At 31.5% G+C, this 23315-nt stretch overlaps 1 protein-coding gene across 5 annotated transcripts in view; it reads right to left on the bottom strand.

The window, feature by feature from the left end:
• LOC107456068 (synaptotagmin-15) overlaps positions 1–23315 on the bottom strand; it is a 186344-nt gene that overhangs the window by 20308 nt on the left and 142721 nt on the right. For 3 of the 5 annotated variants that reach the window (XM_087166100.1, XM_071178451.2, XM_087166101.1), the window contains exons 3-5: positions 16192–16419; positions 13092–13220; positions 11305–11434 (exon numbers count right to left, since the gene is read on the bottom strand). In XM_087166100.1, coding sequence (XP_087022226.1) covers positions 11305–11434; positions 13092–13220; positions 16192–16419 — 487 coding nt within the window. Of the gene's footprint in view, positions 1–11304; positions 11439–13091; positions 13221–16191; positions 16420–23315 lie in introns of all 5 variants that reach the window. The other 2 variants (XM_071178452.2, XM_071178450.2) reach the window with 1 other exon arrangement.

The following is a 23315-nucleotide window of genomic DNA, read 5'->3' as shown; positions in this document are numbered from 1 at the left end:
CCATCACGGCAGCATTATCGTAACATTGTGATCTGCAGTTTGTTAATGAAATTTCATCGTAATTTAATTTCTTTAAAATTGTATTTTCGATCGAGGCTGCATCTTTAGCATGTATTTCAATAAAACTCAAAAAAGATTCTTTGATGGAAACTTTTTTATTGATAAAACCAGTATCTACATACCTAGCGACTTGGGACATTTGTTCTCGGTGAGAGATATCAGAAGTTGAATCAAACAAAAGTCCATAATATTTATTTCTTTTGATATCGTTTATTAGTTGATTTCGAATTGTAGATGCCAGAAGATGAATGAATTCATTTTGAATCTGTGGTGGCTAATATGAGAACAACAAATTTTTCTGTTAGCAAATTTTTTCATACTCTATTCACTTAATAATAGAATCGTCGAGTAGATGTAGTAAGTAATCTTATTTGATTTATTACTTACCAAGAATGCCTTGAACTTGAAAGGTAGTAACATAGTGAAATATACAATATAATTTATGCTGACATTAAACTTATATATAACATTTAATATTTAATAACATTTCATTTTTATTCTAAGCAGAGCGCGATGACAAGGAAGCAAAACTGAAAAATACACCCCCAAAATAACTTAAAAGTTACTATTTCGGGTATTTCACTAATTTTTCGCTGACTTCCACAACCTGTCTCAAATGTCACGGATATGTACAGTCACGGAAAAAAGTATCCGGAAAGTAACAAATAATCTTTTTTTTTTAAAAGACAGATAATTCTCAGGCACACAACAAATATGGCGTTGTTTGTGCCCTTTCTTAGAAATAACAAAACGTTGTATTTGTTGTGTGTCTGAGAAGTATCTATATTAAAAAATAGACGATCCTTTAGTTGTTATTTTCCGGACACTTTTTTTCCCGTGACTGTACATATAAGTACATTAGAGTGTTATGGTTATCGTTTTAAAATAACAAGCGTAAGCTACATTGTTTTTATACAAATAAAAATAAATAGATTTTTGAAAGAAAGAATGTTTGTATTTTGTACACTGCAAATATTTATTTTAACATATTATGAGATAATTTATGTAACCACACAGCATAGAAGGAAGTGCTGACAGACACAGGTCGAGTTAGACAGACACAGGTCTGCCAGTGGAAAAGACGTGCCATTTTGTATTATGAATATATTATTACAGTTTGATTTAGACTATTAAAGTGACATTATGAATTAAATATTATGAATAATATTTATGAATTAAATATTATGAATAATATTTATGAATTAACATTTATTATATCACACTGGCACTAATTTAAAATATATTTTCCAGAAATAAATCATAATAAAAAAAATTATCCAGCAATTTTTTGTTTTGCGGACCATTTGGCGCCCCTTTGTGAGTAGCGCCCGGGGCATGATGCCCCCCCTTGCCCACCCCTCGCTACGCCACTGATCTGGCAAAGGCAAATGCTCATCAAGCCATGGCAGACTAACTATAAAACGGCCGTCTCCTTCAACTTTCACTGTATTTAAGAAATGTCCCATTGAGGCTTCTTGCATTTCCTCTCTAGATTTTTGTTCTGAAGGATCTTTTATTCCTAAAGAATCTAATCTCCACAGCTCAGAAATATCCATTTCTTTTACTAAAAGTGAAGTAACCAACATTGCGTTGCTTGACGGTAAATCATTTTCAGGTGCTTTCCCTGTTAAAGTCCATCCCAATAGTGTCTCTATTGCTACTAATCCACTTGCCAAAACTCTTCGTTTTCCTGTCATAAGTTTTCCTATTACGTCAGCTCCAAGCAGAATTTGAACTGGTTGTGACTCATTTCCGACGTCTGACAGCTTTATATTCATTTCTTCAAGCTCTTTTAACCAGGGTCCAAAGCTAACAGGTGTTATAGTATCACAAATAGATGCTTGATCTAAAGCTTCCATGTTACAAGTCAAGTTATTCTCTGGATTCCTTAATCTAATTCTATAACACGTGTGTTCAAATTTATCTGATTTATGACCACCAAACAAAGAGTGTATGAGAGTTTCTTTTCCCAAGGGAACATATTCCATCTTTTCAGCCAAATTTTTTAAAATATATGTTCTTTGTGATCCAGAATCTAAAACTGCTCTCACCACAATTTCTTTTCCATCAGATATCAGCTTTAGTTTCATAGTTTGAAGGAACACTTTCTGACCGTACGTGATGTTGGACATGTTTATTTCAGAACTTTCACTTTTCTGCCCAGATTTATCGGGTTCACGATTTTTTGCAGCTAAAGATTCACACATTAGTACCACATGTCTTTTACCGCATATGACACATTTTATAAAAGCTTTGCACTTACGAACTGGATGTCCTTGCATTAAACAGGCAAAACAACATTGACTTTCTCTTACTATGTTCTCTCTTTCAGCTAAAGTCATATTTCGAGCGGAAAAGCAATCTGAACTTTTATGTTTCCCTGAACAAAACACACACACTTTCTTCAAATCTTTTACATCTGTAGTCAATAGATTTGCTGCTGTTGGAAATCTTTTTGTTGGCAAATCTCTTGCTTTCTTTTTAAAGGGTAGGCGTTTTTCATCAGATCCCAAGCCAAAACCTGACATGGCCAAATTAATTCTTTCTTCACCTTCCGTTTCTGCCTTCAGAAAAGCCATGATGTTTGTTAATCGCTCTTTGGCGTCAACTGAAGCAACGCGCGAAGAACTTCGGTTCCAGGCTTTTAGAAACTCTTCTTGGAAACAAGATTCTACCATAGGGAATAGTATTGAAGCGCATTTCTCGGTCGTAACACCTAACGTTTCTAAAGCTCTAAGATATGACTCTAGTTTGTCATAAAGGGACGTCATAGATATCTTTTCATGCTTTTGAACGGAAACTATGAGCTTCAACAATTCCCTAACATAAACTTCGACCAAAAGGTCATCCTTGCCAAATCGGGTTTTGAGGCTATCTACTGCTTTGGTATAGTTTGCAGCTGTTGGAGGAAAGCTTTCTACAACTTCTCTAGCTCTAGATCCAACAGTTGTAGCCTGAATCAGGTATTGAAATTTGTTTTCAGGGGCAATATCTGTATCATTATTAATTTGTTCAAATTGTCCCCAAAATGGTAGCCAATCTTTTAAATCTCCACTAAATTGCCTAAGTTCTAATTTTGGCAAATTAAACTGCTTTCTGGCACTAATAATATTTGGCGGAGACTCACCGGTTCTTTGCGATGTAGCTTGAATTCTCGCCAACTCCAGTTCATGTTTTCTTATACTTTCTCTCTCTTCATATTCTCTTTGTTTCTCTTCATATTCTCTTTGTTTCTCTGTTTGTTCATATTCTCTTTGTCTCTCTTTTTCTTCATATTCCTCCTTTTGTCGTCGATCATTGACAGTAGCTACCAATACACTTGTTACAAAATCTGGATCAGCTAAATATTCTTTACTTTTCAAAATGATCGTTTTCAGATCCGCTACAGTAGCCTTTTGAGGTAATACTTCGCCAATTTCTTGGGCAACAATAATAAGATCTTCCTTTTTAAATCCCTTTGATGCTAAAAACATTTTTCAAATCAGAAGTAGCGTATCAACCGTCCTGTCGCGGACGCCACAAAATGTCGCTAATAAGTTAAAATAAATAATGCGGACGCCTTTTAAATAAAATCAATCAAATGAACTACAAGTTCTACAGATGAATGACAACAATTATAAAACTTTAATCTTTTAATAACAAATAATTTAGCATCAAAAACGGATTCTAAAAATTATAATTCTAAATTACAACAGAAAAGAACAACAACAAAAACTATCTCAGGTTGCCACGCAACCTAAAGTGAAATATTAAAACAAATAAATCTAAAGAAAATTAAAGGTGGCGCTTCGGTCAAATATACATACGCTAATGACTTAAAATCTTAAACAACCAGTAATGATTTTTTGTAACCTGTAATAGGTTTATATCCAACCAATAATCCATTATTTATTTAATAAAGTTTTTTTTATGAAATAACTTATGTAAAATTGCAATAAAATTAAAAAGAGAAAAGTTTAAAAGTATATTTTTTTCCAATAACAATACGTACATTGAATAAATAGATAAACGATACAAATTTACAAATTATTGCATCCGTAATTCTCATCGAGCTTTGAAATTTGAAATAAAATAAACAAATTAAAAAATAGTGAATTATTCTTCTCTGATAACCTTTCTCACAGTTTATAACAGTTCTTTAAAACAAAAAATTACAATTCAGCTTACTTTATTCTATTTCAACTAAAACGTCACAACTGCTAGATTTAACTTTTATAGCAAAAACGTAGCCTCTGCAAACTTACGAATTGATGAAACAATGAACAAGTTTTCTGCATTTTAAATGTTTCTGAATTAATCTGTAGGTCTTTTTATTTGCATGTTTATACCTGATAATGAACGTTTTTTTAAAAGTCAGAGTTCCACCAAAAGAAATTAGATCGATTAAGGTTCTGTGGCTGAAAAAAAATTGTGAGTTGAATATCACAAAAGCGTTATTATGGCGTTATTCAAGCAACATTCTGAGTCAAATGTAAATGGTGTTAAGTTCTTTAGGTTAAACTATGTTTGATAAAGGCTGAACTAGATTATAAACTTAACTTTTACATACAAGGCTATATCAATTTATTAGAGTGGACTGACACAAAAATAGTGTTTTTTTTGTGGTTAAGTATGTAATGACTCTACGTAAACAATGGTTGAAGCTGTCTTCTATGCTTAGTCAATACTACAGCTACTATTTTGTCAAACTTCTGGAGGAGTTATTAAGTTATTTATTATAAAAAATAAAAAAAATAGTGCGTGGAGTCCCTCCGCGCGGAAGAAGTTAAACTTCGCAACCTGCGACGTTAATTATAGAAGAATCAGCAGTCGTAGAAGGATCACTAGCTCTATTCAAGGACTCTTTTTCCTGCTCCCCTCGCTTCCGTGCTCTGTAATCACGGTAATATTGTGCATTTTTCCCTCGTGGACCTCTTAAACCAGTGGAAGTGCTTGTGGTTGCCTCATCGTCTCGCCATGGAAAATGTATTTGTATTAATAATGTATGTGAATGCGTCATAATGTAATTTCAGAAGAGAAAACTTAGCAATCAATTGATATTCACAAGAGACGTACCTTGACATAACCTTAAATCCGTCGCATTGTCCGTGGGATTGCATTCACTAATTTTTTACAATTGTTATCCACTAAATTTGAAAATAAAAAATACTATCCTATTAAATGTATGTGTATCAAATCAAACTAAAAAAATATTTATAGAAAAACAATTCGCGATCGCAACGAACTATAGGGGGCGTTGTTGTATGAGACGCTTACCTGCGATTTCTATATGAACCGTCATTCAGTTACTCTGGAGACGTCGTTAATGTAGCGTGTAGCATTGCAACGTTCCTTCTTTAATGTGGCTTATTAAATTTAAAAAAGAAAAATGCTTGATCTTCTTTCTTGTACAACCGAAAAAAAAATGGTATCTCTTTTTATTAGAGAAGGAACATCCAAAACACATCGGAAAAATATTTGTACATTAACAGAAAAAAATATGTATATTCTTATAAGAGTTAAAACCTAATGCCCGAGAAATAGTATTACTAAATTTAATGATATAACATGAAAGGCCCATTTAAACTTTACATTCTATAGTTTTAAGAATCATATTAGTTCAAAAATTAAAATGAACAAAAAGTATACATAAGCCTCATAATTTTATGAAATTTAATTTTGTAAACAACGTTTTTTGACAACAATTTTTATCAAAAAATTTCAAGTTTCAATAAAAATCATTATTTAGAAACTAAGAAGCGTAAAATAAAGAATGCTGACGAAACAAAAAAAAAAAAAAAAAAAAGACAATTCTTTTTTGTCGCCATTTTTAGTGCTACGAATATTCGTCTTTGGGATTTGCCAAAAACAAAACAAGATGCAATTTTATTTTTTCAGGAGGGAAATATTTTACCGAAAAAACGAAAATGTACCAATTCCCACAACATAAAACTTTATCTTGGTAAACGTACGTTTTGGAAATGTTATTTCATTTGGAATCTTATTCATCAGAGTTCATATGGCGATATGATTGTTTTGAATCTATGCTAAACTCTATATCGGCTCATTTTCCACCGAAATCCGATTAACTATTTTGATTTTAAATAAAGTGTTTTATTTTATGAATTGTCGCAAAAATTTTAAGTGTAGATTAGCGGCTCTTAAAAACCGCCAAATCTGTTGCGGCGGTGGCGTTAATACGTTAGTACCGAATTTTTATTCCATACTTTTCTGAATCATATTACTTCAAACATTGGAATATACAAGAAGTATACATAAACACATAATGTTATACCATTTAATTTTTCAAAAAAAGTATTTTGAGAACAATTTTTATCAAAAAATTATAAACTAAAAAACGGAAAATAAAGAATTCTTAGAATAAAAAAACGATTTTAAGAATTCTTTACATTGAAATAAAAACTTTCATATTGTTTCTTTTTTTATTATTCTTATAGTTCTTAATCAGACGTAAAAATCCATTCTGTAGTGTAGAGAACCATCATCAAATGAAAAAAAAATATTTACAAGCAAATTTTTTATTGTAAAAATCATTGCACTTACCTGATTTATGATTCCCGGAGAATTCCAAAATGATAAGTTCCTTGTTTGAAAACTTTATTCTCAAATAATAGATACATAGTTTATACCTTCATTACTTTTAGATAACATACTACACAGCAAAATTTTATAATTGATATGAATTTGAATATGTAGCTGAAAACAGAATAGCTGAATTCTAGTTGAACTTATTCTTTCAAAATTAAAAAAAACTTACCAAGAAAACGATTTAAATTAATTAAGAATCAGCAGAAATGGCACTATTTCAAGTAACTTGGATAATTTTTTATTGTTGTTTTCCGAATTATATGGATACAGAAATATATACTATTCTATAACTATTACAATTCTGTATGTTCTGAATTCATATTTATTCACTGGAATGACGAAAGCAATGTTGACTTCACTTTAATTCGTAATGAATTGAAGACAGAAGAAATGCATTTTACCTTAATACACACATCTGTAACAGTATCCGAAATCGGAAGTCATCAGTTGCAAGTTTGTTGATAATAGAAATTAAAAATTATTGAAGAATTTTTCTTCAAATGTTTAGCGTGTTCTGTTCCTGAAAGATTTACTAATATTCTGGAGATTTTTTTCAAGTTCTTCGGCCTTTTCCTTAGGGAAATTTTGTTTCCTATTTGCTGCTAAAAAATGGCGTCTGATTCAGTCAATGACTTTGATGGAACTAAATGAAAACGTGATAAATTAATGTCCGATATTTACAGGCTCCCGCTAGACGGCGTACTCGAGCGTTGCGATCGCGAATACTTTTATGACTTTTATTATTTTTATGCTAGTGAGAACCAAAACAATATGGAAATGAATGAGGGAAAACTGAATCCTACTACGTGATTTCTCGGCCAATAAAAATGTAGCGTTAAACGTTTAACGCAACCTTGTTGGAAGTCGCATAAGAAGTATAACTTCAATAAAAAATATGATCCATCACGTCCAAAAATTATTAATGTCAGAATTATTCAATTTAAAACTTATGCCAGTAACATAGTTTCATAAGTTGGAAATGTTCTTATTCATAATACTCCTTTATTTTTATAAATACAATCAATGAAAAAAATAAGAGCGATTGGGTATACTATAGCCTACGTCACAGATCGTGTTATTCCTACTAAATTTAACTAGTAAACAGCATTTTCTGCGAACCTGATTTCTAGCAACAAGTAAAAGCATCAAACGAAGTGTCTTGTTTATAAGTCGCTACTCGCCAGGTTGAAATTGTATTAGTCTAGTTCCTTTGGAAATAATTTATATTGTTGTTTTACAGAAGTTTATGAATTTAGTAAACATATTTAAAACTCAGTTTATTAATTAAACTAAAAGGTAAATGTTATTCCTAGTAAGTGGAAGTAGTTGTGCTTTTTTCATATTATACCCAATTAGGTACTTGCAACTGGAGAAGTGAAGTGATTGTGCCTAACCATGTACTTTAAATCAGATTTAATTGGATGCCTGTAAGAGACGTCACGTGAGTGTGTCAAAACTGAGTGGCTTCTGAATCGTTAAATGCTACGATTAACCTATTTACCCATGATGACGTCACTTGGAGGTATCTACTTCCAAGGCTGCTATTGATACTTATATTAATAAGTATCGTTTAAACAATAAACTTCTCTTTCGTAAGATGACAGAATAAAAATACAGTAAAAAACAGTACACAACATCAAATTTCCATTTAAGTCAAATACCGAAATATGTTTTCTCTTATTCTTTCGTTGCCAAGACAACTAAAACAAGTTTCTTAATGTCGGAATTTTATTTATTATCTAACATAAATGATTAGTTTGTTTCTGTTAGGTAGCTAGTAGAGATGTTCTGTCAGTTTAAGGTTAGATAATGAGCAGGCCTGTATACAAAAGGGTAGCAATCTAGTTCAGCCTTAGTTTGACTAACGAGGAAAAAATAATCACACCAAAAATAGTTGAAAAATGGTGGTCGTGGAATCCATGTTGATCTAAAGAAGACAAATCCCTTAGGGGGAGAGAATTATAAGATCGCGACTTCATGATCTCAGTTTTTTTTACGAATAAATTCTTAATTATATTTAGATTTTTTTAACTGGTATCGTGACTCGTATTTTCAAAATTTTCAAATTTTTAAACGAAATCTATATTTGGTAAAAAGTTTAAAAAAATCAGGAGTTTATTATAATTTTTATTTATCGAAATCATTTATTTAAGTTCAATCGAGATTTTATTCTCAATAAAATAAAATAAAAAAAGCAAAATAATAAAATAAAAAGCAAAAGAATAAAAATATATGTATATTTAAAATAAAATAAAAGTTAAAAAAAGCATAAAATAAAATAAAAGTTAAATTGAAACTAAAATAAATTTGTAACCAAAGGTTTCACATATCTAGTTATCAACTGTTTTTGTCTTACTGTGTTTCTATTTAAATAGGATTTTATAATTTGAAAAAAAAAAAAAATCTATTTATAGCATAACATTATTTTAACAGAGAAATCATTTTATATTTCATTGAACATTATTTTATAGTAAGTTAAAACCTTTCAACGCAAAGAATATATGTGCCTGCATGAAAAATGTAAAAGTTATTTTTAACGAATGAAAACTTATTTGAAATCTGCAGTTACTCTGTTTGATGAAAGGCATACAAATTAGTGAAGTGCTTCTGAAGAAAAAGGAAAATGTCGGTCGATTTTCAATGAATTCGAAAAGAAATTCACTAAAAACCTTTTCACAAATTGCCAGAGAGATTTAAAGTTTTGAACTTTATTAGAATGCAAAGCTTAAATTTCGAGTGATTTTATTTTAAAAGAGCAGATGGTTTTAAATTTTTTTTTATTATTTCTTTTTAAATTGAATTTATAATTTCTAAATTATACATTATATATAGAAAATAAGCAAATGCTTCGCAAAAGTTAATTATTAGATAGAGAATTGCAAAGAATTTTACTTAATAGATCAAAATTTTCTACATTTATAGTCCTTAGTAAACGCAATAAATTGTGTAACAACTCGGTGTATGGCCATTTCTAAAAACAAAATTTTTTTAATAATATTCATTTACTATTAAATACATTATTGAGAAATGAATTGAGAGAAATATTTTATTTTATAACCGAATATTGCTTGAACCAGTCGAACCAATTTTTGGGTTCATAATTACTAATGTTCAATTCCGTAGCCTTGTCATTTTGAACCCAAACCAGAAGACAAATGAACTCCTGGATCAAGTATTGGGATAAATTTGAATTCGTGGTGGACTTTTTGATGGAATTAAATCGCATTTGCATTACAAGGAGAGGAAAACCTTCCACTGTTAAGCCTAACGGCAAGGGGGCTAACCCATGATACGTTTACCACTAAGGAAATTGTTACATCAGCACTGTGGTCAATGCGAACCAGGTGCGGAATTCGTATCGACCAGCCATCGCTTGGTGTCGACTCCGGTTCACCTCATTCGAGCGCGAATGTTCTATCCCTTGAGCTACCACGGCTCTGAGAGAAATATTTTTTATAATCGTCGGTGAACAGCCAACTCAATTTTTTGAGTTTATGACTATTAATGTTAACTCCTTTCAATGTTCAACCTTTTCATAGATGAAGGTTGAAATTTTCGATAACAACTATTCCCACATTGGTGACCCGGACGTGATGTGAACACGCCGTTCTTGACAGAAACGCCCACTATGATTTGAACACGCCTTCTTTGATGGATGGTCCACAGTGAACATTTAGCTTGCTACTTGTGACTGCGACATTGTCCTCCTCATGTTGTTGCTTCTGAGTCTCGATCACACACAACGTACAACTTATACACTCGAGTGCTAAAGCAACACAGGGGCGATCACGACCATGAACTTAATACACCTCTCACTGTTAGCATTAAAAAAGTACCGTAATCTTAATACAGCTCTCCCGGCTTCTCACAAAGCAGCAACTAGTGGTATCCGTTCATCGAATTCTATCACAGATATAATTCTGGTGGGGGAGTACTGTTGTGTATCTACGACTACAAAAATATAATTCCAATTCATTAGTGTACAAGACATGTAAACTAGATTCTATGGTGGGGGTACCTTTTCATAGAGGAAGGGTGACATTGTCGATAATTACTATCCCTACAATCAGTGAAATTTTTTCAACTAACAAAATCAATCATTGTTAAAATTTTGAATATAAATGAAAAAAAAAATCCTAACTATTTTTTTGGATTTTATGTTTTAGTGCAAATATAATTTTGATAATTTAAAATTTTTTTAGTAACTATTAAACTGCGTTTTATAGCTAAAAATACCAAAATATATATCTGCCTGTTATTAAAGCGACTGAGAAAATGTGCGCATAAAAAGGATGCCGGTATCGCACCTGCGTCAAAGGGTTAAATAAAACATTTTTAAACTTATTTTGTACTTTCTTATTTGGTATAGATTCCTTTTATATTCAAATAACAATTAATATTACTTCAAAAAGTAATTAAGAAAGAGGCAGATTAAATATACAAGTGCCAAGTTTCAAAAATCTATTGAATATATTCAGTTAAAGTATAGAGCAAAGTTTACGTTTTGGTGATTTATTACAGCAGTTTATTAATTTATCTTCCCTTCAAAAAACAAAGCTGGGAATTAAGCTTTTCTGACATTGATCTTTCCTACGAGCGCTGTTCACGTTACATAAAGAAAGAAAAAAAGTTACTTTTAAAACGTTGTATACTTACTTTAAAAGTGAATGTTTCATTAAATTTAGGAGCTAAAGTCCTCTTTCTTATTTTAGATTGTTGGTAGTTTTCCTCGTCTGGAAGTAGAAATACTTTGACGAAAGGATCACGTGGAGAATTAATCAGACCTCTACCTAAAATGTCAAAAAAAATATTTATTATCAACATTTTAGTCGTATGAAACAGGATGGTATACAGTTGTCTTAAATAATTCTTTTACTAATTAAGTAAACATAGTAGAAAAGGAGAAGTAACATGTTCTTTAACCATTAAAGAACATATAAAGATAGTGGCAGAATATGTAAAGTATGATATCTTGTGCTTCATTAAAGAACCTGTAAACATCGCATGTGAAAATTAGTAAAGAATTTATACGTCAGTGTGCAATTATTATTAAAGAATATATTACATTAAAAAAACATATTACATTAGAACATTAATAAAGAATATTCATATGTTTTTTCCTATCTAAAGAACGAGTACGTTTAACATGTACTGTACTCAAAGAACATAGGTAGAATATGTGAAGTAACATAAACTTTAATTAGCTAAGAACACGTGAAAAAACATGGTATTCCCTTAATTAAGAACATGGCAGAAGAGCAACATGGTACATGTTTTTAAATAAATAAATTAGGTATGGATAGTGGTAGAATGTGTGAATTAACATGTTTTTAATTAGTTAAGAACATGCAAACAAGGTGGAAGAACATGTGAATTAACATCTTAGCATTTTCAGGTTTAAAAGCTCAATTTAAATGGCTTTGAGTATGAATTAATAGTTTATTCCCTCAAATTTTAAAATTAAATGGCAAAAATACATGGTAATTCCAGGAAGGAGTTCCACTTCATAGATGGGGCCGGAATAACCTGGTTGGTAGGTCGTTGGGCCCATATCCAAGAGGTCGTGAGTTCGATCTACACTTGCTGAAGACTTCCCGTGTCGTAAATGGTGACCGGTGCATGTTAAATATGTCGGGTCACAGAGCCCTCCACATTCCCATAACAAATCAAACCTCTGGGGGTACTGAATTGGAGGTTCATCGTTCTCTGGTTCAGGTCAAAATTACGATCTGCTGATGGATGTATGAATGAGTCAGCCCTATAAAACATGTTATGACATGTGTGTGTGGTTGAAGTCGTATACTTGGCCATTGATGGCGCCACTGAAGAACAAGAAACGCACCCTCTGCCTTAAATTCGCTCGGTTTCACCACGCAGGTTTGCTGATATTGGCAAGTGGCATTAGAAACATCATAGATTCCTCGATTTTGATGTATACTTTAGTGAGTTTTTCCTCTTTTATCTAGCGTTCTCTTTTTAAATTGAGGTTATTTTGTAACGCTGTTTAATTTCGTTTACATAAAAGCGTTATGTAGCTGGAGTTTGAATAGTATAGTCACACTATTAAACTGAATTTAACAAATGTTTTGAGAACAGCATTTTGAAAACTACTAAGTCTTTACATGCTCTGCCACTAAAATTTGCAATTATCAGCTAAATTTTGAATTAACACGTACGGATCAGGCAATATTTACTGTGATTACATTTCTAAGCTTTACTAAGACTCATGCCAACAGGTTAGTGAGTGATAGTAAGCTATTTTGACAGTATTATTAATATAGTCTGTGCTTTTGAATGCGAAAATCTAGAATCGAATAATATTAAATAATTTTTATTTTAGTATTTTAAAAGGGAAATAAATCAACTTCGAGGAGATATGATGATTTTAGGATATTCTACTAATTACTCGTTTACATAATGAGATAAAAAAACACAATATTGACTTGCCTGGTAAATACTTGGCTTTGAGCAATGTAATTTCTAGGTGATTGGCGTCAGATTTATACAGAATTGAAAACCATAAACGGCCGTGCAGGCATGGTGGGTTGTGCGTCTCTTCCTCATCAGAATCCCTGTACAATAAACACCAAGATTATGTTAAGATATAGAACATGTGGTTACATTAAAATAAAGAAAATCATTTATCGATTGAAACGAGAAAACATGTTGTTATATAAGGGTTAATGTAGTTAAAAGTAGATACTTCTGAAATAGTCAGAAACGCAGCGTCTCCATTTAGGGTCTTTAAAAAAGGTAAGAGAAGTGTAAAGCAGATACAACCTGATTTACCGATTCATAAAAAAGCATTTAAATAGACTATATAGAAGAAGAAATGGTACTCATTGTTTCTGAATATCAGCATTATGTTCACCCTCTGCTACTAATAAAACTTATACCATGCGCTATTCTGCTCTGGACGAGGCCCGATCTCAGCATGACTTTACATTCACTTTAAATACTCTCATGCTAAAGGACTAATCACTTATACGCAACTTGCGGTATACTCCTCTTGCCTAAATATAAAACTTTTAAGAGTGGCCTTATCATACCATCACCTACTTTTCATTCGATCATATATATATTTTCCATACCAGGCACAACTACTATTTTTTAGTTATCTTTGGAAAACAACCGTCATGGTAACAGAAAATATTAAATGACTTGCATTGTAATAAAACCTTTAAAAAAGTTTTGTAAAATTGATTCAAGCCAAGAGCACTGATTTTTCAAGCCAGACATTCTACCGTTATCAAATCTTATATTTTATAAAAGGTTTTAAATATTAAAGTAGCGCAGACTCAGTAAAATCCATTTTTATCTAGAAAAGTTTTGAACGAATGCAAACATTTACATGTTTAACTTAAAAGATTTAATCTAACAAAACATTTGTAAAAAATGAAACATCTGAAGTAGTTTTACAGATGGGAGCTCTATTTTATTTCGAGAAATAAGGTTGATTTGAGATTAATTGTGATGTATGTTAAGAAAAGATATTCAATAACTTCAGGCTAATTCTGCCTGTGCTTTCCCAAAAGAAATATAAATACAACCGCAAAACATTTTAAAATAAGATAAAAAACAACAACATTTATTTCGTAACTAAGTTGGTAGATTTCAAAATATGATGGTGGGATATATTTTTAAGGAGCGTTTCTGTTGAAGTAAAGAACTGCATTTAATTTGTCTGTTATCTTGGATTGCCCCGATGGCTGAATTTACGCAAGGTAATAAAAGATGCTGGCCTTAATCATCCGCTGCTGCGTTATCAAATTATTTTATTGAAGTGAAACTTCTAATGCGACTTCCAACAAGGTTGCATTAAACGTTTAACGCAACGATAAACAAAACAAAACATTAATAACAAGAAAAAGTCGTTTGGTTGCCTAGCAACCAGCTAGAGTTGCAGTTATTACATCAGCAGACGATTTAAAACAATTATTCAAACTAACTGTTTATTGATGACGGAATATCTTTATTGCCACTATTCACTGCAGGTTCACAAGCTCCGGCAGACGTTACTGGTGAAGAAATTGAATATTGTGAGAACCTGTGATTCTTGCAGGAGATTTTAATGTGAATTTCTCGTTACCTGAAGCTGAAACATTATTAACCTTCCTTAAAGACAAATTTGGATTGGAAATGATAATGATCCAATAACCAAAGGGGGAACTACCATTGATGCAGCTTTTGCAAGCAATATTGAAAAAATAGAACTCAAAAATTTCGTATCTTACTTTAGTTATCATAATCCCATTGTAAATGTTATAGATTTGGATATTTCTCCATTCGAAAATGATAATTAAAAGATGCGATCAGTTGTGAATTGTAAGCAATGTCAATAAAGTTTGTCTTAAACAATATGATTTCACTAGAAATCTATTTCTACCCCTTCCTATTTTCATTACCACATTACGAAGTTACACTTCTTCCGCACGGAGGGACTCCACGCACTATTTTTTTTTATTATCGAATTATAAACATTTAGTTTTATTTCGTTATCAAATAATACAAATAATCTTTCAAAACAATAGAATAGCTTTTAAAAGTAAATACGTATATCAGAAATTTAATTCTTGCTATCTTTACGATATATATCGTAGAATTATTGAAAAAGGTTATAGTTTCGTGGTCTTACAGGAATCCTAGACTTGGCGACTTGTTTCGATAGCGAAGGAGAATATTCGTTCTTGAAAAAGAAATTATATGATGTTGCAAGAGCATTAGATTTGATTGGACCACTAAAAAATGGCGCTTCGTATGCTGGCATGCTCTTAAGATAACGTTTTTTAGCCAGATAAAGAATTTTTAGTTTTGTTTCTATGTAGAAGGAAATCGTCTGCAAGCAACAATATTTACTATTCCTTCATCAGTTTCTTTAAATGCACTGTTGACTTGACGGCAAGTTGACTCGAATCCATGATCCGTCTACCACTGAGGATATTTTACATCAGCACTGTGGTCGGTGCAAGCCGGGTGCGGAATTCGTATTGACCAGCCATCGCTGGGATTCGAACTCGGTTTACCTTATTAGAAGGCGAACGCTCTATCCCCTGAGCCATAACGGCTCAGTCATAGACAAATTAATCTGAATGGATAAATTGACTCTTTCTTATCAACCACCGTCATTTCGTTTGCGTATGGCTAATTGGAAAAGTTTCCAGTATTTTTAAGATCAGCCTGACAAGTTATTGTAGTAAGCTTTCATATCTTTAGGCTAATTAGGGAATATATCATTCATTTCTCAGTTGCTTTTACTTATTTGAAAAAGCTTGCAATAAGCCCATAGTGGTGAAGGCTAATTGTAAATAGCCTCATTAAAGATTCATTGCACGAAACCTAAGCAGCGTCGATAATTCTTCGCACGTTTCTAAATTAGCCAAAAGCATAAATTTAATAGGTGTAATGAATTTAAAAATATCAGGCTGATTAGAAAATATTGAAGATTTTTTCCCAATTAGCTTGGTGCAAGGGCTTGCAAAGAGTTGGAATTTTCAATGTGTCTTAGACATTCAATTTCTATTATCTTTTAAGGGTACTTTATACCTTTCAGCGTCAAGTGTTCCTAAGACAGCTGTTGTTTGACAATGAGGTGAAGCAACGGTGTGCCATCGAGTGAGGGTGGGCCTAGGCTGGACACATTCCGATGTGAGACGCAGAAGACTCGGTGGATCCAGAGATGTGGAAGGACCTAGGGGCCGTCTGAATTGCTTTGCTACCGGAGAATCTTTGTCCGATAAATCATCCGATGTTGTGGATGAAAAACTAGAAATCCTAAAAGAAAGAAAAAAGTTTTTTATGAATTTTATATATCTTTTGTATTGATCTTTGCTATTCTGAATAGATAAACGAGCATATACAGTCTGTTAATAAATTATTAAACCACTTTGATTTTTACAGTTACGGAATAAATAGTTTTGAATAAATTCTCAACCGATGTTGAAGATAAAAAAAACTAGGAATCCTAAATTAAAGGAAATAAAATTTTTTTTACTTCATACTGTGCCACATACTTATTTTGTCATTGCTGTTGTCTTTATCATTTTACATAGATAAACGAGCAAATATAGTCTGTTAATAATTTATAGACTATTTCGATTTTTGCAGTTACGGAACAAATAACTGTTCTAATTCCAAATTAAATACCCGAAATAATATTTTCACCATATATATTTCAATTAGGTTCAATAATTTCGAATACTGATTATACTAACAAAAATTTTGGACATATATGATTTTGCTTATATATATCTTATATTATATACTTACATTAATTATTATACATCATTTTATATATTATCATATATACATTTGAACTAAGGCATAGATAATAGGTGTAGATTTGTCATTATATATGTTACTTGTATATTAAGTAGGTACTAAAATGCAATTTTTTTTAAACTAAATTAGTGGTTCGGATATCTAAAAAGATTGTATACCACTGGACTAGGTGGTTAAGCTTGATAAATTAAGATCAATTGCACTGCTTAGTCAATTGTATTTATTAATAACTATCTCTAATATGCTGATGAAAATTGTTTATCATTGACACAAATTTTGCCACATAATATTCACCCAAAAGTTTACCTTGGAGTTCAGGTCTGGACTTGACTTGGTCATGACTAAATATTAACTTTTCCTTTTTAAATCATTGGATTAAGATGTATGGCAACAAGCATTTTCCAATTGATTTATCCAGTTAAGACTTCCAGATAAGAAAGCAAATGGCATCAGGTTATCATGTAGAAAGGACAGGCATCGCGCAATCCATTATGGGTAAAGACACCCAAGAGAATCAGTAAATATCTTTCCATTAAGAAATACAATTTGTTTCCAACAATTCGTTTCACGGCATCACATTTTTTCTCCAATTTCAGCCTGTCATCTCGATGACGACGTTTAAAGAACTTCAATGTTCTTTCATTTTCAGCATCTTTTTTTATTACTCACACTTCCAAATTGTCATATATTTAGAGTTTTTTTTTTATTGTTGTTGAAATTCTCAGAAATCCCAGGAGTCGTTAAAACGTTTTTAACTAAAACGTACAAAAAATCTTGTAGATTGTCCAAGGCTGTCAAATTTTTTTTTCTTCGATCGGATCGTTCTTTGTTTGAAACATCTTTCCTGAGTATGGCATTGTAAATGACAGTTTTAAAACTCTTCATCAACTAAGCTATTTTTTACTCACTATGTAGCCATTACTTCACGCACTTAATGATTCTGATAATATGCAAATTTGTGCAGGTGGTTTTTATAATTTTTTAATACTTCTTCAAAAATACGCAAATGTTATGTATATTATTAATTTTAAAAATTGTAATTAGCACAGGAAGTACTTATCAATCATATTTATACACATACTAAAAATTTGATAAGGAAGACTACCTTTTCTTTAAAAAATGATTTTTATTGATCGTATAAATTTTTGAAGCATCGTTTCTTGTTGTGTATATTTCTCATATATGATAATAACTTTCACTGTGTTGATAAACTCTAGTACTTTCCATCTCACACGCTAGAGGGCCACAGTAAATTAATTGACTGGGCCAGATTTCACGGTTCGAATGTGACTTCACCCAACACAATTCGATTTACAAACGTTTTACGTTCGTAAATCGAATTGTGTTGGGTAGTCTGTACCTTTTAGGTACAGATCCTAGGGTATCACGTTTCTACATACATCCCAGGGTAGTTCTGTACCTTTTAGGTACAGAACTACCCTGGGATGCCCTATCGACATTACACGACCTAACACGAAACGCTTACAGCCGTTTATTCAGTTTTTTTTATTCGTTCTATAGAGAAGGAACATAACTACGAAGTAACTCTTTATGAAGCAAGCCAGTCTATAAAGGCCGGTTGATCACTTATAAACTTCAGAAACATAAACGGACTGCTAAACAGCCTACACGGTAGAAAGTTATGTTCCTCTCATTGTAGCTATCACTTCACATTCATAATTAAAAAGAACTGGAAAATACTAGAAGAACTGGAAAATACTAGAAGAACTGGAAAATACTAGAAGAACTGGAAAATACTAGAAGAACTGGAAAATACTAGAAGAACTAGAAAATACTAGAAGAACTAGAAAAAACTAGAAAACTAGACTTAGTAAACAATTTTGTCTCCTTGTTAAACATTTTAGATGAAAACTTGTTAATTTTCATACACAATTCCTTAACTTATTAATATTTATTTTGAAACTTCCAATTTTTTAGCTTTAAACTAGCAATTTATTTTTATAAAACTTAAAAAATTATTGTTTCTAGCATTACAAAGTTTATCTATAATTGCATTTTACTTTGCTGTCAGACATTTAACAGTATTTTTATAAATATCAAAATATTTTAGTTGAAAATTGAAAAAGGTGCAAGCATTTCAAAATAGACAGAGCGAAATTTGATTAACTCGCTTTAATAATTATTTCTTAGGCCGTGTTTGTTTCTTGATTGTTGATGAAGTTTATTTTTAATATTCATTGTGTTTAATTGGCTTAATTATAAGCATTCATTATAAGTTAAAAATTAAAAGTGAGCACAACTTTTAAAGTTATTTCATTTCGCATGGAAAAATGCGTACTAGCGGACGAGTAATTATCTCATGTCAAAAATGGCTAAGAAATGAAATTTTGTTTTAACTTTTGACAAGTAAAAATAAATAATGGATACGGCCGTTATACTTAAGGCCCATTGTTAAAGAATAGAAAAATAGATGAAAGTTCTTACTGACATTATAGTGAATTTGAGATAATTAATTTCCAAACTAACTATTAAAAAATAAAGATAATGCCTTGCATTTATTTCTTGTCAGCAAGCATTAATAAATGCATTGCATTTATTTATTTCCAGTTAGTGAAATATATAAATCATTAAAACCTTTTTTTATTTTGTTAAAGTCAAAACATTCGTGCTCTTAGCGTTTTTGTTTGCTGTTTATAAGATAGTCTATATAATGTTACTTGTCAATTGTTTGTAGTCAAATGCACTTGGAACTTCTTTCCATTCCAAAAACTGTCAGAGCCTGTCATTTAGTATCTTCACATCTACTGAGATCTCTTAGATATAGTGATATGACAAGGAAAATAAATGTTTAAAAAACACGATTTTCTTCCGAGAAATCTTAACTTTTTTTAAAACTATAAGTTAGAACTTTCTTACCCTAATTTCTAGAACTAACTAACTGGTTTTGAAAAGCACAGACTATTGATGGGCTGTATTTTGTAACATAAGTATATTTATGAGCCAATATTATGTAAGAATACTTCTTGAAATCCCAGAAAATGCAGCATACCCTCAAAATTTGAGATTTTCGAGAAATATGATAATAAAGTGGTCCTGTGGTATTGAATTATTCAAGCAGATCATTTTGAAGCAAATGGAATTTTTCATATACTTTCATAAAAGCGGTAAGGTTAGACCATCTAATTGACGATTATCTGCTTAAATTGTAAATATATGGCAGTAAAGTAAACTTTTTCAATTCTGATTAATAAAATTATTATTCCATTAAATTATAATTCGATTAAATTATTATTCTATGATTGTTATACGATTCTATGATTATTCTATACTTCTATAAATTCTATCATATGATAATAAAGTTGAAGTAATCCAGTAGTATTGAATTAAAGCAGACCTCTTTGAAACAAATGGAATTTCTTACACGCTTTCTTTAAAACATTTAGATGAGACAAGATTATACAAATTAGCGGTCCTAACTTAAGTGAGGAATAAAAACGCTTTCCTACTTAGAACAAAAAAAACTTACGTAACAGCCAGTCATGGGCCAGAATTTAGAGGCTAACGAAATGATGGTAATATTGTGGTTATCGTTGTGCCAAAGAATATATAATGTGTATATTCTTTGAATATGTAAAGGATATACAAAGAATATAGTATAAACACTAGTCTGCTAATGTCTTTGATCAAACTCAATATTATAGATTGCTGATTCAAAATACAGGAAAATAATGTATAAGTCTATTTATAATATTACTTAGCATGTTCATCAACCAGAAAGCAAAGCTTTGAAAGTCACTTATAATCAAAACAATTTTAATATCAGTCTGGGATTAAACTAATGATGTTTTTCGTGTTTAGCGGTTTTCGTACATCAGAGTAAGTATTTAGTGAATTTCTTTGTTTATGATAATATTATTCAGTTAAAATACAATTTTAACCATCAATAAGTATTGGTTTTGCATATTTGTTTACTGAGTGCTAACCGTAATTTTATGTAGGATCTTTTAATTTAATATTGACTGTAGTATTTGTTCCGACAAGACTCAATATATATATAAAAAAAGATTATTCAACTGAGCTACGTAGAAAGACTTAAATTTTATACGAAGAATACATTACGATCAATAGGTTACATTTACGATTAAATAGCGAGATTAAAAATTCCAAAATCAAGGTATAAATTGACTTGATTAAGAATAATGGCATTTTCTAAATTTCAGAACAATGGCATTTTCAAAATTTGACAAAACACTAAGCTCGAAAAAGAGATTAAAATTTTCAAAGATGGACACTCCCATGAAGAATTTATATCCTAAAAATGCAAATATTTCGTTGCAAATTTATGAAATTAATTTATAAATTATCTTCTCTTGCATTGCTAAAAGTTAAAACACATTTTATTAAGGAAAATTACATTTCTGATATTATTTTTGGAGAGAGTTATAACTTCGCAAGAAAAGCATATGGCGCTATTTGAAAGATGGACACTTCTAGAGTATATTTAGATCTGAAAAATATAGTTCTCGTGGATATGAACCCGATTATGTGATTACTTCGAACAAAATACTATAAATTAAATTTAAAATACTACATCTAAAATGCTGACAAAATATTATCGCATTCATATTGGAGTTGCATAATTTTTCAGTTGATCTATGTAAATATTTTGTTCGATTGACAATTGAATTACAGTCTTTTTGATAATGTTACAATAACTTGAAGGCAATGTTCCTTATCAGATAATTGAGTCAAAACTGAAAGGGAACTAAGCCATATAATATTAATAAAAGATATCTGTAAGATACCAAATTTCGATCTAGGTTAACAATTTCGAAGTCTTGATTTATCCGTAAAATGATTGCTTTATTATGCAAATCTCGTTAGCCTGAGGCGTCATTATTCTGCGGCTGTCGCGAATTTCGGATGAAACAAGCACGTAAATTAAGTGCAGAGCTAAGTAATTAATTTACTTTAGTTATGCAATTTTATCACGATGAGAGTATTTCTACAGGGAAAATAACTGAAAATCACGTTCCTTAATGGAAATAATATTTAAAAGATTAAACATGCACTGCAGTCCAAAAGTTAAGTTTAATTAATGTTTATGTGGATATTTAATTGAAATCTGAATCTAATCCAAAGAAAAAATTTGACACACACCAGGACAAACTTATTGTTTATACTTAATAATAAATTTGGCAGTTTAATGAAGCATATAGTCGCTTCCGGTGCATGCTATTCAACAATTGTTCATATGTACTATGGGAGTGTAGAGAAATGTTGTTTTAAAGAGCACTATGCATTACGGAAAACTTTTACAGTTATGGAGTAGAATTTGGTGGGGGAAATTTATCTCCTAAGCATATCCTAGTTTTGCTCATAAGATTAAGGTCAGGTGAGTGAGAGGGCCACTTCGCTGGATAGTTTCACTGACCAGAATCGCGTGGTAACTAAGAGCGTTACCATACATGAATATGATACCAGGATCTACAACATATCGAAACAAGTGAACGTAAGAATAAAGGACCTTTGTACGCTTAAACGTAAGCAGATTCCGTGTATGGAAAATACGCATTATGCCTGATCTTATGTCATGACTTGTTTTGAAGAAAAGTGATGCCCTTCTTTGAAGTTTCTTGGGAGAAAACGAGTAGCATGTCTTCTCCATATCGTTATCTGACAAGAATCAGTGTTCAAACGAAACCTGGATTCGTCGAGTCACATTGGCTTATTGTTGCAAACTCCACTTCAGATGAGAGAAGAGAGAGTGTATATGCAGGCTTGATTGTCTGACATACAGACCAGCATGATTGAGTCTCCTATAAACAATTTTTCTCGAAATTTGTCCTCCTGTGACGTTTGCGAGCGCTGAACCGAGTTCTTTGGCACGATTGCTTCACAGACCTCGCTCAGCTATCGCCAAATATCTGTCTTATAGAACTGTTGCTACTCTTGATCAACCTTATACTGGTTGCTCATCTCAAGTATTTGTAAGCCTCTGCCACTGTCTTGAGACCACACATTGATTTACACTCAAAATTTGAGATACTTTGGTTTGAGATCGTCCATATTATAGCATTCCAACAATTCCTCTTCACAAAAACATGTATATTCAGCTATTTGTATCATCGCTCGGCATTTTTGATCATTCAACTTGATATTCAGTACAGCAATTGCACAAAACCTGATTGATTTTCTTATATTAGGTGATCTGATTTTAAACTCATTCTGACTCGCTGGCATGTTTTGCGCATGCTAGCATTGACTGAAATGTTTCACATATGCCCACTTTCAAACAGTGATTCTAGAAAAGTGATTTTGAGACTTGACATTCATTTTTTCACGTTCTTCTACTGTTATGCTTCCATTCTTTTAGTTTCTGTGTTTCACGTTCGGACATGAATGTGTGCAATGTAGATGAAAGTATG

This window comes from Parasteatoda tepidariorum, chromosome 6 (genome assembly GCF_982258835.1).
Source record: "Parasteatoda tepidariorum strain Cologne lab strain chromosome 6, Ptep-v5.0, whole genome shotgun sequence".
NCBI classification, from domain to species: Eukaryota; Metazoa; Arthropoda; class Arachnida; order Araneae; family Theridiidae; genus Parasteatoda; species Parasteatoda tepidariorum.
This window is presented reverse-complemented; position numbering and strand designations above follow the sequence as displayed.